Source organism: Salvelinus fontinalis, chromosome 8 (assembly GCF_029448725.1).
Source record: "Salvelinus fontinalis isolate EN_2023a chromosome 8, ASM2944872v1, whole genome shotgun sequence".
In the NCBI taxonomy this organism is placed as follows: Eukaryota; Metazoa; Chordata; class Actinopteri; order Salmoniformes; family Salmonidae; genus Salvelinus; species Salvelinus fontinalis.
Window position 1 is genome coordinate 19,543,624 of NC_074672.1, and position 18,653 is coordinate 19,562,276.

At 42.4% G+C, this 18,653-nt stretch overlaps 1 protein-coding gene across 1 annotated transcript in view; it reads right to left on the minus strand.

Annotated features, from left to right (window-relative positions):
• Positions 1-10,803: 10,803 nt before the first annotated feature.
• The window catches only part of LOC129860828 (metabotropic glutamate receptor 4-like), a 334,179-nt gene continuing 326,329 nt past the window's right edge, over positions 10,804-18,653 (minus strand). The window contains exons 10-11 of the mRNA XM_055931640.1: positions 16,047-16,293; positions 10,804-13,121 (exon numbers count right to left, since the gene is read on the minus strand). Coding sequence (XP_055787615.1) covers positions 13,072-13,121; positions 16,047-16,293 — 297 coding nt within the window. The 3' untranslated portion in view covers positions 10,804-13,071. The remainder of the gene's footprint in view (positions 13,122-16,046; positions 16,294-18,653) is intronic.

Sequence of the window (18,653 nt, forward strand, 5' to 3'; positions counted from 1 at the left end):
CTTGGTAGCAAGGGCGACAGAAGTTGCACAGCACAGAGGGAGACATACCTGGACAGAGATAAGGATTAAATGGACAGGAAACACACAAAGCTGTAGAGATAAGAGAAATACCTGATCCTATCAGTTCAGCACACACAACCTCCCTGTCACTTTGGTTACACACACTGGGTTATTGAAATGGGTGTGTTGGCCATAACATGAATAAGAACTCCAGGGCAAGCTGTCCATTGCACGTGCAATGTAGAATTGCACGTGTATTCAGCCAAGCTATACAATTTATCAGGTGCTCTATTGTCTCCATTCAAGCTGAGAAATTATAGATATCTGTCACGTTCATCGTATGGAGGAAGAGAGAAGGACCAAGGCGCAGCGTGATACGAATACATTCTTCTATTTATTTAACACGAAATGAAGAACACTTAAACAAAATAATCAAAACAACAAAATGAACGTGAAGCTATATATATATAGAAAGTGCAGACACAAGCAAACAATACATAGACAACAACCCATGAAATCCCTAAAGATTATGGCTGCCTAAATATGGTTCCCAATCAGAGACAACGATAAACAGCTGCCTCTAATTGAGAACCAATCTAGGCAGCCATAGACATACAAACACCTAGACCCAGAAAACACCCCATAAACATGCAAAACCCCTAGACTAGAAAAACACATAAATCCCCCATGTCACACCCTGGCCTAACCAAAATAATAAAGAAAACAAAGATAACTAAGGCCAGGGCGTGACAATATCCAATGTTTTTCACCATATCACTCTAGAAAAGGCAGAATATGTGAGGTTTTGTCAACCAGATAGAAATCCCACAGAAGTAAACTAAAAGCCTGCAGGAAGCTGATGTAAACAAAATATCTGAAATATCTGTGATGAGTAGTAGTCTACTATGGGTGCATTGAAGCAGACCTCGGATGACTATAGTTTTAACTATGCTTATGTGGAAATAACAATTTTTAACTCAGAACAATGTGAAACTTTGTGGAAATAGTTACTTTGAATAGTTTAAAAAAACATTTACTTTTTAAAACTATATAAATACAGATCTCAGAAATTGAGTACTTTTTCAAAACTATTTGAATACAGATTTCAGAAAGTAATTACTTTCTCAGGAAGTGACTACTTTTCAGAAACTATTGGATTGGCTGCCTTCAACTTATGGCAGGGCTGTATCTGGAACTGCATGTTGAATATACACCATATTACAAAAAGTAAGTTGGCACCTGCTCGTCGAGCATCTCATTCCAAAATCATGGGCATTAATATGGAGTTGGTGCCTCCTTTGTTGCTCCTCCACTCAGCCTCCACTCTTCTGGTAAGGCTTTCCACTAGATGTTGGAACATTGCTGAAGGGACTTGCTTCCATTCATCCACAAGAACATTAGTGAGGTTGGGCATTGCTGTTGGGTGATTAGGCCTGGCTTGCAGTCAGCGTTCCAATTCATCCCAAAGGTAATTGGTGGGGTTGAGGTCAGGGCTCTGTGCAGACCAGTCAAGTTCTTCCACACCGATCTCAACAAATCATTTCTGTATAGACCTCGCTTTGCGCATGGGGACATTTTCATGCTGAAACAGGAAAGGGCCTTCCAAAAACTATTGCCACAAAATTGGAAGCACAGAATCGTCTAGAATGTCATTGTATGCTGTAGCGTTAAGATTTCCCTTCACTGGAACTAGGGGTCCTAGCCTGAACCATGGAAAACAGCCCCAGACCATTATTCCTCCTCCACCAAACTTTACAGTTGCATTCGGTCAGGTAGTGTTCTCCTGGCATCCGCCAAATCCACATTCGTCTTTCGGGATTGCCAGATGGTGAAGCTTGATTCATCATTCCAGAGAACGCGTTTCCACTGCTCCAGAGTCCAAATGCCGACGCTTGGCACCACTCCAGCTGACGCTTGGCATTGCCCCTGGTGATCTTAGGCTTTTGTGCGGAAATGGAAACACATTTCATGATTCCAGAGACAGTTTGGAATTCGTTAGTGAGTGTTGCAACTGAGGACAGGCGATTTTTTCGCACTAGACACTTCGCGGCTGAACTGTTATTTGCTCATAGACATTTCCACTTCACAATAACAGCACTTACAGTTGACCGTGGCAGCTCTAGTAGGGCAGAAATGAGATGATCTGACTTGTTGGAAAGGTGGTATGGATCTGCTATTTTCTTTACTTTAGAACCGGACCCCCAACAGAAGCTAGCCAACTAACTAGCTAGCTAGTAGTCAGCTAGCCACTGCTAAGCGTCATCAGCTAACCTTTAGCCCGGACAACTCCAGCCAGTTTGCACAACGCGATTCAACCCAGAGCATATTGGACTTCTTCTCCATATCTCCAGATTCCTACTGCAAGCTCCGAACCTTTTCACCTGGATCATCACAGCTAGCTAGCTGCTATCCGAGTGGCTATTCCTGGCTCCTGGCTAACGACGAAGCAAGCACCAATTAGACTGGAGCTAGCCTATGCCAAGCGCCATCTCCCGGCTAGCTGAAGAGGTCCATCAGCCACTCCTTGAGCTAAAATACCTGGTTTGCCAATTGGCCTGGACCCCTTTTACTGCCGATACGGAGCCCCGCTAATTCATCACCACTGGACTACTGGCGTAATCCGCCCGAGGGGGTTTTTCAACAGGCTCCTCCGTCGCGACAATCCCTGAATGCTCATCTGCTAGCCTGCTAGCAGCGCCCGCTAGCTGTCTAGACCATATCGGACTGTTAGCTGAAGAGGTCCATCAGCCAATTTCTTGGGCTACCATACCTATTTTGCCAATTGGCCTGGACCCTTTTACTACACGGAGCCCTGCTGATCCATCACAACTGCTCTGCCAACGTAACCACACGAGGGGGCTACAACACAATTCTTCCGTCGCGACGTCCCTCTAAGGCCCTTCTGCTAGCCTGCTATCCCCGGCCCACTAGCTGTCTGAATCGTTATGTCTCCAGCCCGTCTAGCTACTCACTGGACCTCTATGATCACTTGGCTACGCATGCCGCTCCCTAATGTCAATATGCCTTGTTTATTGCTGTTCTGGTTAGTGATTATTGTCTTATTTCACTGTAGAGCCTCCAGCCCTGCTCAATATGCCTTAGCTAACCCTTTTGTTCCACCTCCCACACATGCAGTGACCTCACCTGGTTTAAATGGTGTCTCTAGAGACAATACATCTCTTATCGTCACTCAATGCCTAGGTTTACCTCCACTGCATTCACATCCTACCATACCCTTGTCTGTACATTATGCCTTGAATCTATTCTACCGCGCCCAGAAACCTGCTCCTTTTACTCTCTGTTCCGAACGTACTAGACGACCAGTTCTTATAGCCTTTAGCCATACCCTTATCCTACTCCTCCTCTGTTCTTCTGGTGATGTAGAGGTTAATACAGGCCCTTCCGTGCTTAGCTGCACTCCCATTCCCCAGGCACTCTCATTTGTTGACTTCTGTAACCGTAAAAGCCTTGGTTTCATGCATGTCAACATTAGAAGCCTTCCCTAAGTTTGTTTATTCATTGCTTTAGCACACTCTCCCAGCCCGGATGTCCTAGAAGTGTCTGAATCCCGGCTTATAGGAAGGCCACCAAAAACCCAGAAATGTTCATCCCTAACTATAACATTTTCCGACAAGATAGAACTGCCAAAGGGGGCGGAGTTGCAATCTACTGCAGAGATAGCCTGAGTTCTGTCTTACTATCCAGGTCTGTGCCCAAACAATTTGAACTTCTACTTTTAAAAATCCACCTTTCCAGAAACAAGTCTCTCACCATTGCCGCTTGCTATAGAACACCTTCTGCCCCCAGCTGTGCCCTGAACACCATATGTGAATTGATTGCCCCCCATCTATCTTCAGAGCTCGTGTTGTTAGGTGACCTAAACTGGGACATGCTTAACACCTCGGCCATCCTACAATCTAAGCTTGATGCCCTCAATCTCACACAAATTATCAATGAACCCACCAGGTACAACCCCAAATCTGTAAACACGGGCACCCTTATAGATATCATCCTAACCAACTTGCCCTCCAAATACTCCTCTGCTGTCTTCAACCAAGATCTCAGCGATCACTGCCTCATTGCCTGCGTCCGTAATGAGTCTGTGGTCAAATGACCACCCCTCATCACTGTCAAACGCTCCCTAAAACACTTAAGCGAGCAGGCCTTTCTAATTGACCTGGCCCGGGTATCCTGGAAGAATATTGACCTCATTCTGTCAGTAGAGGATGCCTGTTTATTCTTTAAAAGTGCTTTCCTCACCATCTTAAATAAGCATGCCCCATTCAAAAAAATGTAACCAGGAACAGATACAGCCCTTAATTCACTCCAGACCTGACTGCCCTTGACCAGCACAAAAACATCATGTGGCTTACTGCATTAGCATCGAATAGCCCCCGCGATATGCAACTTTCAGGGAAGTTAGGAACCAATATACACAGTCAGTTAGGAAAGCAAAGGCTAGCTTTCTCAAACATAAATTTGCATCCTGTAGCACAAACTACCAAAGGTTCTGGGACACTGTAAAGCCCATGGAGAATAAGAGCACCTCCTCCCAGCTGCCCACTGCACTGAGGCTAGGAAACACTGTCACCACCAATAAATCCACGATAATTGAGAATTTCAATAAGCATTTTTCTACGGCTGGCCATGCTTTCCACCTGGCTAACCCTACCCCGGTCAACAGCCCTGCACCTCCCACAGCAACTTGCCCAAGCCTCCCCCATTTCTCCTTCACCCAAACCCAGATAGATGATGTTCTGAAAGAGCTGCAAAATACTACAAATCTACAAATCAGCCTGGCTAGACAATCTGGACCCTCTCTTTCTAAAATTATTAATTGTTGCAACCCCTATTACCAGCCTGTTCAACCTCTCTTTTGTATCATCTGAGATCCCCAAAGGGGGAGACATTCTAGGCCCAAACTGCTACAGACCTATATCTATCCTATCTTGCCTTTCTAAGGTCTTCGAAAGCCAAGTTACCAAACAGATCACCAACCATTTAGAATCCCACCGTACCTTCTCCGCTATGCAATCTGGTTTCCTGAGCTAATCATGGGTGCACCTCAGCCACGCTTATTAAGGTACTCAACGGTATTATAACCGCCATCGATAAGAGACAATACTGTGCATCTGTATTCATCGACCTGGCCAAGGCTTTCAACTCTGTCAATCACAACATTCTTATCGGCAGATTCAACAGCCTTGGTTTCTCAAATGACTGCCTCACCTTGTTCACCAACTACTTCTCAGACAGAGTTCAGTGCGGAGTGCCTTTTATCCGGACCTCTGGCAGTCTCTATGGGGGTGCCACAGGGTTCAATTCTTGGGTAGACTCTTTTCTCTGTGTACATCAATGATGTTGCTCTTGCTATTGGTGATTCTCTGATCAACCTCTACGCAGATGACACCATTCTGTATACTTCTGGCCCTTCTTTGGACACTGTGTTAACTAACCTCCAGATGAGCTTCAATGTCATACAACTCTCCTTCCGTGGCCACCAACTGCTCTTAAATGCAAGTAAAACTAAATGCATGCTCTTCAACCGATCACTGCTCGCACCTGCCCGCCCGTCCAGCATCACTACTCTGGACTTAGAATATGTGGACAACTAAAAATACCTAGGTGTCTGGTTAGACTGTAAACTCTCCTTCCAGACTCACATTAAGCGTCTCTAATCCAAAATGAAATCTAGAATCTGCTTCCTATTTCGCAATAAAGCATCCTTTACTCATGCTGCCAAACATACCCTCGTCAAACTGACTATCCTGACAATCCTTGACTTCGGCGAAGTCATTTACAAAACAGCCTCCAACACTCTACTCAGCAAACTGGATGCAGTCAGTCACAGTGCCATCCGTATTGTCACCAAAGGCCCATATACTACCCACCACTGTGACCTGTATGCTCTCGTTGGCTGGCTTCATATTTGTTGCCAAATCCACTGTCTCCAGGTCATCTATACGTTTTTGCTAGGTAAAGCCCCGCCTTATCTCAGCTCACTGGTCACCATAGCAGCACCCACCCGTAGCACGCTCTCCAGCAGGTATATTCTACTGGTCACACCCAAAGCCAATTCCTCTTTTAGCCGCCTTTCCTTCCAGTTCTCTGCTGCCAATGACTGGAACGAATTGCAAAAATCACTGAAGCTGGAGACTCATATCTCCCTCACTAACTTTAAGCACCAGCTGTCAGAGTAGCTCACAGATCTCTGCACCTGTACATAGCCCATCTGTAAATAGCCCATCCAACTACCTCATCCCCATACTGTTATCTTTTTATTTTTTTGCTCCTTTGCACCCCAGTATCTCTACTTGCACATTCATCTTCTGCACATCTATCACTACAGTGTCTAATTGCTAAATTGTCATTATTTCGCCCCTATGGCCTATTTATTGTCTTATCGCCCTAGTCTTACTTCATTTGCACGCACTGTATATAGACTTTTCTATTGTGTTACTGACTGAACGTTTGTTTATCCCATGTGTAACTCTGTGTTGTTTGTGTCCCACTGCTTTGCTCTATCTTGGCCAGGTCGCAGTTGTAAATGAGAACTTGTTCTCATCTAGCCTAACTGGTTAAATAAAGGTGAAATAAAATCAAATATAAAAAAACAGCATTGACATCAGCAAACCGCTAGCCCAATCGACACCATACATGCTGTCTGCCATCTGCCTGGTACAGTTGAAAACGGGATTCATCTGTGACGAGCACACTTCTCCAGCTAACTCAACCCAATTGAGATGGTTTGGGATGAGTTGGAGTGAAGGAAAGCAGCCAACAAGTGCTCAACACATGTGGGAACTCCTTCAAGACTGTTGGAAATGCATTCCAGGTGAAGCTGGTTGAGAGAATGCCAAGAGTCATCAAGGCAAAGGTTGGCTACTCTGAAGAATCTTAAATCTAAAATATATTTTAAATTGTTTAACACTTTTTTGGTTACTACACGATTCCATATATGTTATTTCATAGTTTTGATGTCTTCACTATTATTCTACAATGTAGAAAATAGTAAAAATAAAGAAAAACCCTTGAGTGGGTGTGTCCAAACATTTGACTGGTATTTTATATATGCCCAGCCTTTGATGGTATGAGGCCTAAAACAATTGTCTCTTCTGTCTAATGGTAAGTCCGCCAGTGCCTGTAGCCCGTCTTTTCAGCTTAACTTGAAGGCCCCCTTTTCCTTCCTCTTCTTCGTCACCGGTGTTGCCTTTGGTCATCTTGGTCAGCAGCATCAGGTTAGCCTGCTGCGCAGGGAGCAAATGTAGGATTCCAGATCTGGGAGACTGAGATAAGTGTCTAGCTTCCGTGTTAAACACCATTCTTTAGCTTAGAATCATGGTAATCGAACCGCTTTGTCCGATTTACAAAAGGCTTTATGGCGAAAGCATAGCATTCGATCGTCTGAGGACAGCGCCTCACCCACTTCCTGCATTAACATAAATTCATAACCTGCACAGGTGTCACAAAACTCAAAAATAGCGATAGAATAAATCACTTACCTTTGAAGATCTTCATCTTTTTGCAATCCAAAGGGTCCCAGTTACACAATGAATGGTTGTCTTGTTCGATAAAGTCCTTCTTTATATCCCAAAAATGTCAGTTTATTTGTCGCATTTGATTCAGAAATCCACCTGTTCCAACTCGCCCAACATGCCTACAAAATAATCAAAAAAGTTACCTGTAAACTTCCTCCAAACAATTCAAACAATGTTTCTAATCCAACCTCCGGTACCCTAATATGTAAATAATCAATACAATTTAAGACGGAATATACTGTGTTCAATACCGGAGAAAAAGGACGTGCAGCGCATCAGTACGCGCCCCAAAAGACTAGAGTCCTTCTGAGGGATACTTCGAAAGAATATGAATACTTCTTCATTTTTCAAAAAACAAGCATGAAACAATTTCTAAAGACTGTTGACATCTAGTGGAAGCCATAGGAACTGCAATCTATGACCCGTGCTACGGGTGGGTGCTGCTTCAGTGATCCAAACTTCCGAATACTGCCCCCTACCCCGAAGAAGTGACATATTTTTTGGTTTTCAAAAACGTGCATACAGTATATTCAAATACCTCCAAATATGATTTGGTTTTCTGAGACCTGTATTTAAATATCAAAGAAAATAATTACCTTTTAAATGAAACTCTATATAAGCTATATTTATCTACCTCAAGTATTTGAAAAGTTGGTATTTTCAAATAAACTGCAAAATACAACTATTTTCTGCCAACGCTCTGCATTGGAGACATTCTCTTTTTGGGAAATGTTTCATCAACGCAAAAGTTAATTTCATTTCCATTGTGCTTCTCACCGTCTTCCCTGGAGCCCCATGTGTTAGCCACTCAAGTGTTATTTGTATACCTTATTGGAATATGCAGTTATGGCAGCACCACCAGATATGTTGGAGAATGCAGGCATTTTCTATTGGAGAATTCTGAATTTAGTGATTAACAACTGAGCTATTTTCATAGTAATTCCAGTTCTTCTGATGTTTCATATATTTCTGTTTTTTCCCGCTCAGATATAGAGACCCACCAGAAGACCAATGATACAGTCTATTCATTGATCACTCTGAAGACACATTTAGAGGCTGAAACATATTTGCTATGGACAGATGTTTTTGCCAGAGCTGCCTTTCATCGGCGCCATCACATAACCCTGACAGCTTTTATGGATGGAATTACGTCTTCCCACTTCTTGTTAGGCTGGGGAATCTACAGTATTGATCTGTAGCTGATCTGGAGTAAGATTAAGGGTTTATTTCAACACCCTTTGTTCTTATCCTTTATCTTTCACTTCTCTGCATGTGTGAAACATTGTGTTGTCACTCATGATGCGTGATGGTGTCTGATTTGTATTCATGTTGTACTATACAGTAGTTGTTGTACTGTGGTCAAAAGAGCACGACTAAGAATGCTTAGCATTCACCATGTAGCAAAGCCCCAGCACTGGCTTGGCCTTGAGGAGCTCTACAGTCTTTCAGTAAATCCACCTCAATCCCTTCCACTTTTTCATTTTCTATCTCTGGCAGATGGTAACATCCATTCATCTTTCTAGCAATCCCCCTGACAACATTTCCCTTGGCAGACCACATGGCTTTTATGATTCAACAGTGGAAATGACAACGTGCAATATTATGAGCGTTGCCAGTATCAGTATGTTGCAAAGGCTCAGATTTGGCCCTAGGCCATGCAAATGCCTGGATGGGATATGCTGTCTGATTTGAATGTGGAAATTCACCAACAAGGGCTTTTCCCCCAGGTGGCATCTTAGACATGCAGTAGTTAGAATTCCCTATCTGTTCCTTTAATACCAACAAGGATTCACCATGTAAAAGAGATTAATTACTTTTTCTTTCTTTTCTATATGTCATATGAAAAGGTATACAATATAGCTTCAGATTAGTTTTATGTCGATGTTAGCTAGGTTTAGGTCTGAGTCTCATGTTTAGACACATGATAAAACAACACAACAGATGAAAACTACAACATGTGTTTCTTACTGACACACAGCATGTGGTACTGTATGTCATCACTCTCAGTTATAGAATAACACTTGCCTTAGCTGTTCTTTGACACTGAAGAGTGAGCACTGTCAGTGTCATTGTCTCCAGGCTATTATTTTCCTTAGCTTTTATGTAAAACATTATTTATTTTTTAATCGCCTTAAATATGTTGTGATCTGCATATGTAAACTACTATTTATGATTGGAACAGGATACAGTTCAGCTGAACAAGACTGGGTATCTTACACTATGTGCTAATTTATCTTGGTCTCACAAGTAAATATCAAGAATAATTAGGCAATGAAAACAATGGTATGAAATAACAGAGCTGGTGCAATGGATCTCTTTATTCTCCTGCCATTTTTACTAACGTGATTAATCACCATCCCTGCTCGCAAAATCCTTAATTTCAGAATTTTCCACTTAGACTTGTTTTTCTGTAATAATTCATTTTTGTGTGGGGTAGTGGGAAAGTAGAGATCGTTCTCTCCTGTCACGACTTCCGCCGAAGTTGGTGCCTCTCCTTCTTTGGGCGGCGTTCGGCAGTCGTCGTCACCGGCTTTCTATTTGACACCGATCTACGTTTCTTTTTCTATGTTGTTTTGTCTTGATTGTACACACCTGGTTCCCATTATGTTAATATTATTTTCCCTATTTAACCCTCTGGTTCCCAATATGTTTTGTGCGTGTTTGTTCCTTGTTAAGTGTTAAGACTGCTGTGTTATGGTGTGTTTTCCCTGCGTGGAATTTATGGTTGTTTCTTTTCGAGTACTTTATTTTACTCAGTTCTGTGTCCTGCGCCTGACTCCATCCTCACCGCTGCACACTGACACTTGACATCTGCACTTTAAGAACACTTTTGGAATTTGAATCAATTTTCAGTGATCTACAGTATATCTGATTTGACCACATTGTCTATAATAGAAGTGACATCTCTTTAAACTGAAGAAAAAAAAACAAGTCATGAAGGCTGGGGTTTTAATGACTGTCTGTGTTGGGCTACAGTAGGAGGTTAGCATTCCTGAACGCTGCAGGGGTGGTGCTAGTGCAAGCTTGTGCCCCCCCCCCCCCCCCCCTACCTGTGTATTATCTTCACTACAGTACTGTACAGTATGTCCTGCAGATAGAGAATACTAATGATGATTTGTTCCAACTGGCTCAAGTAAAAAGATCTCCCCACATCTCTTGGGCTCTATATCTCTATCTCTTGGACTCCAAGAGTACTATGATTTCCCCAGAGATAAGGTAATCAATAACATGTCATATTCTGACCTTAACAATAAAAAATAAACAGTTTAGTTTTTTTGCAAAACAGTATTTTATTAGAAATATCTTGTATAAAAATTTACATGCTCTACACATTTTCATGTTTTCTATAGATAATTCATAAATATCCAGGCACTGTATTTTTTCTGTTTTGTTTTTTTTTGTTCTTTTTTAATAGGTCAGTACATAAAGCAGACATGATCAATCCATTTTTAATAACGTACATTAACTTGCCATTCAGCACTTACACACTCTATTTTGCAACACGAACAAAGTGTTGGAAAAAATGAGATGAATTGGAGGCAAAAAGCAGTAAATCATCATATTCACAAACACAAACAATCAGACAACACTTTATCTTTAAACAATGAAAAATACAAACATTTTATTTGCTGCAACATCTGGGATCTTTGTTGAAGCAGAGAGCTGAGAATCATAAATTAACAGACAGGGTTGTCCTCTCTCCAATCTTATTTATAAACTCTTTTTTACAGTAGTTTTCGTTCTGGAGCTTATTGGATCATTTCTCCAATGGCTATTCACATCATGATATGAATGGCTGTGACACAGCATCTTGCCAATCTATTTCGTACTATATTAAGTGACTGGCTTTGATACTATAACATTAATGCTGAGTACATTTCCAGAAATGGAATGATGAAATTAGACTAACAACACAGTATGACTAACAACATTGGATCCAGGACACACTACAGAAGGAGATGAGAGCTCTGTTTGTTGTTATTTTTATGCAGTGGTTTCCTCTATTGAGCTGGCAGGGATAGGCTTACTCTTAAAGCTAATTCACTTGTGGATTTGGAGCGTCTTCCTCTCTCTGAGTAACATAAAAGGAACAAGCGCTTTTACTGAAATCACAGGTGCCTTGCAAAAGAGTCAATAACATAACTAAGGATGGTGAACACTGGATGGGGAACACTGCTGATGCTCCAAAGAGTGTGTTTTGTACCATTACCTAACGTGCCATCAAATGCCTATATGTTATGTAAGACATTTCTGGTACTGATTCCAAATTCGTCACATGTTGAGATGGAACTTCAGAAATTCTAATGGAACAAGACCATGAAAGGATCTTCTCACATGTAAGGATGCTAACTTGGATGCAGTGAAGCATTGCACTTCAGCTGTCTATGGGCTGTAGTGTTGAGGCTGTATTTCACAGAAAAATAGGATGTGGAGTACATACAATGCTTTTACTTGTTAGCTAATTCTTATGGCTGTTTCTCGTATTTTTATCTGTGTTCATCTGCAAAAGGTACCACGTGTGTAATAGTCCACAATGATAACGCCACTGGGACTGTTGAACCGCAATCCTCTCACATGTTGCATTCCATAGATTTTGACAACACAGCACAGTACATATTATGCTCCCACAGGCATGCTCTAGGACTGTACACAAGGACCATAAAGATGGTGTCAGATATGGTATAGCCATCATCTGGGAAAAACCACTGATATATTTATGTACTGTCAACGATGGTAAGGAAACATTTATTGGACCCATGCTGTAACAATGAATATTCCGATGTTGGAAAGTTGCATATTTGTTTTCTCTGTTTCACAACTATGACCTTCATTAAAATGATGACAACATAATGTAAATGTTACAGAGCCTGAGGGTTAATATTTTGTTTTTTGGGGGCTTGAACGAAGACAAACCCCCAGCAATAACATGCTTTTTCATGTGCTTATACATACTTCTTTTGACAGATTTGTCTTATTGACAAATTAGATATTGTGTTCAGCCTTTCACCCTCATTGGAAAGGACAGAGAAGAAGGGGAAGCAAATAATTGCACATTACCACTGGTAGAGAGAGATACAACACCGCTGCACACAGAGAGAAAACTCAATTCACTACAGAACAGGGTGTTTGTCAGGGAGTTAGCCAGGGTGTTCATCAGCTTCAGACAAAACACCAGAAGAGAAAAGCTGTTCTATAAACTCCAGAAGGAAAACACTGACTTAATTTGGAAATGTGAGTGTCTGATGTCTCTGTGACATGTCACAAAGGGGATGGGGAGACATCACTGTCATATCTGCCTGAAACCCGCACCTCCCCACCCCCCTAGGAACCTTCCCACTGCTTTTGTTTGGCATTCAATAGCCTTGCATTGACTAGTCCTCTTGAAAATAGTGACATCCGTTCAATATGTTGAATGATTATTCTCATTTCTCCCCATTTCCCACTGCTTTTGCATCTTGGTGCTCCAGTTCTGGTGTTTGTTCATTCCACACGCAGGTCGTAGCTTCTGAGCCGGGTCTCCACTGTCTGTTTCTTAGATGGCATGGTTACTGTAGCTGATGTATGTCTGCTTGGAGGCCAATGCTGTGAATAGGGTCATGAGAGAGGAAGAGAGAGAAAAGAGAGAAAGGAAAAGATGTGGATGAAGATGTTGGCAATTCATTAAAGGCTAATTTAACCATCTGTCAAGGGCTCATCTTCCAGTCCATTAAGGTGATTGCTTGCACAGGTTCTATTTATGCATGACTTTTTCAGACCCAAGTGTCACCAGGGAGTACAGGTGGAACCAACAGTGAAAGAGGGTAATTGATATGAATAGCAAGCAGTGAGTAAAATGTTAATGTTTTGTGGTTAGTATTAAAATAATGATATCACTTCCTGAGAAATGTGTTGCCAACTGTAAATTGCACATAAATGCAGATTTCCTTGATCTGATGCAAAGTCAGGCAGAGCAGGGTACAGATGTGGCTGCGGCTAGTAACACAACTAAAATTAGATTCCTTATCAGGATGCTGTTGTAACATGTCTCCACATGGATATATATAGTCCTGGAATTGACTATAAAATCCAAATTGTAACCAGTAATTGCAACTTCACCTATAAGTGAAGACTATTTCATGGTAAAGTATCCTTTGCAGCTGTTAGTTAGTTTAACAAACAGTATACAGTAGTATGTGATGCAATAGTTCTCATTCAAATGCAAGGCTCCGTAACTACATGCAGATCTCTGTGCACCAAGCAAAGCATGCAGCGGCACCATGTCGATAGACATAACACCATTGAAGAAAAGCATAGAGCACGTCTTTTAGAATTGTGATAACATTGAGCAATAGAATACAATATGTGTCTTTGTAGTACATGGTGAAAATCGTATAACTCAATTACCAGATGTGCAAGATACTGTATAAAGTTTACAAAATGTTCACGTCTTTTAACCTGAAGTGACCGATATTAGTTGTCATTCCTGAGAAAATATACATTTGAATATGGTTTAGCAGCTTTCGGATTGGCTTTGGTGTCACAGCCATGAACAGACAATCCAGGGGAGACGGCCTTAGGGCATAACAGCCATCAGTGGACTGAAAGACCAGTGCTGGCAGTGTCCTAACATGCTGTGACCCAACATCACCATATGTCTCTACCTGCCATACACACACACACACACATTTGTGTATGTGTGTACCTATGGTGTGTCCTCTCTAAATATCACCGTCATCAGCTTGCTCATTCTGCAGTGTAATCGCCACACAAATCTGCCAATCTTGTCCACAACAGCATTCGCTGATTGGGTGAGTCAGAGCGGATAAATCTGAGCGCCGACTGCTGACAGCTTGGGTGGTTGGAGGGCAACGGGACTGGAGGGAAGGGATGTATAGTGGGGGGGGGGGGACATACTCTCCATTCCACCCAGAACCTCTCCCAGAGCAGCACTGATAAATGAACCTTATTTAAATATTTATGCGCTCCGAGGCCAAGATAAAAAATAGATGGTCCAGAAAGAATTGGAGCTGGTAGATCCATCTGTCTTTGCCCTTCTACCCCCTCTTATTGTTGTTTTACAGCAATTACAGAAAATTCCTCCGTTTGTCAACATGGGAAACAAATTACAGGGGACACGCGGCTATCACTTGTCCCCCGCATTCAGGCCAGAGTGGTGTCATCTCCCCGTATCGGCTGCCATCAGGCTGTTACCACGCACTCAGGCCATTTGCAGTACAACACGCCAACATTGTCTACCGACATCAATGTCTGTGTGTCAAGGGTGTGTGTGTGAGCGTGAGAACTGTCTGACACAATCTAAGGTGCTATAGCTGTGGGTGAGTTTTAGTGCAAACATAGCTTAGGCAGACATAGGCTCCAACTGAACATTAGCACAAAGTAAATGGGGTAAAACGTGGTCAGTGATAGAGGCAAGTTGATAGAGTCTCTCCATCCGTTACCTGTGTGTCTAAAGTCTCTCACAGGGATCCCCTCCCTCATCACAGTCTGACACACAAGCACAAAGAGCAGCTGTTAGTCCCCTGGCTTGGGCCAGAGGGGTCATAGTATAGGTGTCAAACTGTGAAGTTGTTGAAGCGTCGCTCATGGGGGCTAAAATAATTTTTTACATTTCCCAATGGCATGCCATTTTCTACCTATTTTTGTCTCCTTGTAGCATTCTCTGTGACAATCCCCATATTGAAAGTTTACATAAACACTCTGAAAAATGACACATGGCCACATCTCCTGCTTCCTACACATTCAGAGAAAGTGCAACTGGATATTTCAAATAGCACTATAATCAAGAATTCCAAACATGTTCACAACATTGGCTTTGGTTCTCCAAAGGTGATTGGAATATTTACTGATGATGCATTAGATACAGGGAAACATCATTCTGTATGGATGAATGAGTGTGACTATCCATAAATCTAATTATTTCCCCATGATTTGCAATACATGTTTTTACAATTATGGCATTTGCTCATTCCGCCCACGGCAGCTGTGTTACTGTCGGATGGAGCTGAAGTGCTGGAGCAATAATCCTGACTGCTATTGCACCAATGAAATGGCTGGAGGCTGGAGAGTTAATACACCTGGCCAGCTCTACAGTATGATGCCTGAATATGAAGCCTTTCCTATCGATCCACATCACCCTGTTCTGCTCTTTATGTCCTGCTTGCAGACAGTAACACGTTTTAGAGCATCAGCCAATGCTTAATGCCACACGGGTTGGCAGGGAAAAAAATGCCCTTCCAATTCCCTGCATCCTGAAAATAACACCAGCTAATTTCCCAAAGCTGTTGAGGTGTAAAATAACAATGAAATCAATTAAGTTGACATAAAAGCGAGGATTGTTTTTCAATTTTATAGCTCAATAATTTCCCCTCGAAATTACTCAATGACTTTAAGGCATAAACTCAAGGACAGAGTGCTGTAATAACTAAACATGTGTCCTTATTTGCTCTCTCCTCCCTGATCTCTATTCCCCTCTTGCTCCATCCCTAACCCAAGGCCCTTGGTGCTAACCTTGTGTCTCCAGGCTTTCACACAGCTCAGACTTGGCCTCTCCATTGGGCCGGAGGCCGCACTTAGTGGGGAACTTGTTGGACATGGTGGCCGCGGTGACCACAGCCTTGAGGCTTCGCTTGCGCTTGGGAACGTTCTGCTCCGGGTGGAAGAGGACCACGTAGACCTTGGGCATGTAGAGCATCCCCAGAGACACAGAGGCACTCAGGCTCACGGAGATGGTCAGAGTCGTGGTCTGGATGTACATCTGTGGAGAGGAGGGAGATGGAGAAGAAAAAGAGAAACATTGTTATAAGGTAAAACAGAAATTATCCTGTTTCAGAGGGTAAGTCGAGGGTAGCCTACTCAAGATATGGTTCCCCACGACAGCATTGACCTTTGGCTTTGTGAGAGTACATTCTAGTACTAGTTATACATTGTTTATGCAAGACTACAACAAAAACAACTCTACTTAGACACGTACGAGTGCAGTTCAGTATCCTAGTAGATATTCCAGCAATATCAAACCCCCACCATCAGATGTGATAACATACATGGAGTGGACACATGTAAACTGTTCTGTTTTCAAGTGCTCTTTGCATGATTCATCAACTCCTGTTTGTGTTTTTATTGGTGTGTTTATTTGTTTGTTTATGATATGTGACTAATGTAGGAGGCCTCGCAATGAGTGACTGTACTACAGATGTCTTGCCCTCGGTCCCGGGCTGCAGTAGAGGGGTTGGAATCGACTCAGTGTAAAGACAGCTGTGACTCACAGCTGTGCACAGAAAACATGGCTACATGCAAGGATCAAGGAGAGACATCTTGAGAACATCAATACAATGCCTAAGAGTGTGCCCATATAAATGGTATAATATTCTCAATGGAATTAAATGATCATATAGGTCAGATGATATAGGTCATCTGGTTGCATTGTTAGACAGTACGGCTGATTCAGTATGGTAGTAGAAAACAACATCATCAATACAAAAACACTCTATCTGTAAAAAATAAAGAAGATAATATGTAGAAGATTGGAATATTGCCATCAGATAAATGTACTCTCTGTGGTGAACATATATCACGGCTATCCTCTTACAAAACTGCAAAATACTTTTTGTTAACAACTTTTTATTTGGACCATAATTCCATCTCCCTTTGGGATAGGGTTGCTGAGCTATTCCCAGACTGATGAAAGAAGTGAGAAGGGTGTAAATTGGAAACATAGCTCCCAGCCACCTCCCTAACAGATTTGCCTGAGGTGGAGACTGACATTACATTTGCAGACATCATGAGTGACTGAGCAGTATGGCAACAGGGAATAACCCGACAGGTCCTCTGTCATGAGAATGTCAACAGCTATAACTAATCTAACAATAGTTATAGTGGTGCTTTGGCACCTCTAACTTCAGTCAGCCAATAATATACATTTAAAGAGGTTGTGCTTCCTGCCATATGTCCCAAAGACCTAACAAAATAAAATAAATGTATTACTGAATCATAACATATATGTTCTGTATGCAGTATATGAAGCCCCTAAAGAAACGTTGGTTGAGAAGAAAGGATGCCTGAGCAAAGTAAGAGCAATAGGGGGACTGAGGGGGAGTATGTAATCTCCTGAGAAGATTACACACGTCCCTGAGTGAGCCCGGCACAATATTGCTGCCTCTCCGGAGTACAGGGTGGAGTACCTCTGTGAGGGGGGCCAGGACCCCTGTCCCCGTCCATCGGCCTCATCCAGATAGATTCGCCTTGACAAACTGATATGATCGCCAATGTGCCTCATGCCACAGCAGGAAAATGGTGCTCGATAGACAGACTTCAGCATGCAAAGCCATTATTTCTGTTCTAGGAGCAGAAAAACCTTTCTCTCCAAAGTGATTAGGCATCAAATCTGTGCTCCCTCCAGCCAGCTGCTATTTCAGCCCCTGCCTTTCATTCCAGAGTTTGAGGTGCTAAAGGTAACTACATTCACATCGTAGTATAGGTTTAAATGACCAAAATATGAGCACCCTATTATTCTTAAGAAATACCTTAGAAACAAAAGCCTTATTGTTTAAGATGATCAAATGATGCATATTTGTATGGAATTGCCAGACCTGGTTGGAGTTGGGGCTGCAGCACTTGGATTGCAGGGTTGGATCAATCAAACATAATGGACTGTCTCCAGCCGTGCCTCGTGTTGACTGCCTGCACATGACTGCAGCTACAGTACCATCCAAATGGTCCTATTCCTGGCCCTGTGCATGCTGGCGCCTTGTGCATGCTGCCAGGGACCGTTAAGTGAGATGGGGGCAGCCTCATGAAACACGTCCTCCCTTCGAGCAACCACAATTACACTCCTGCCCATCTACAGTCCTACCTCTAACTTCTCTGCATTATCCCACGTGCCAGAAATGTATCTGGGTTCCTAATATCACGCAGCGTCTCCAAACAGATAAAAACATCAGAACATTAATGTATTAATACGATTAGCTGCATCCAGGAATGGTTATTTGTGCATTTTTTTATTTCTGTATTCCCATTGGCTGAGGTTTGTTAATTGCAGCAAAAATGCTTGAGATGTTAGTCATTACTTATTGTCGTTTGCAATGGTTGGAAGCCAGCATAAGCTTCCTTTGAAGTAAG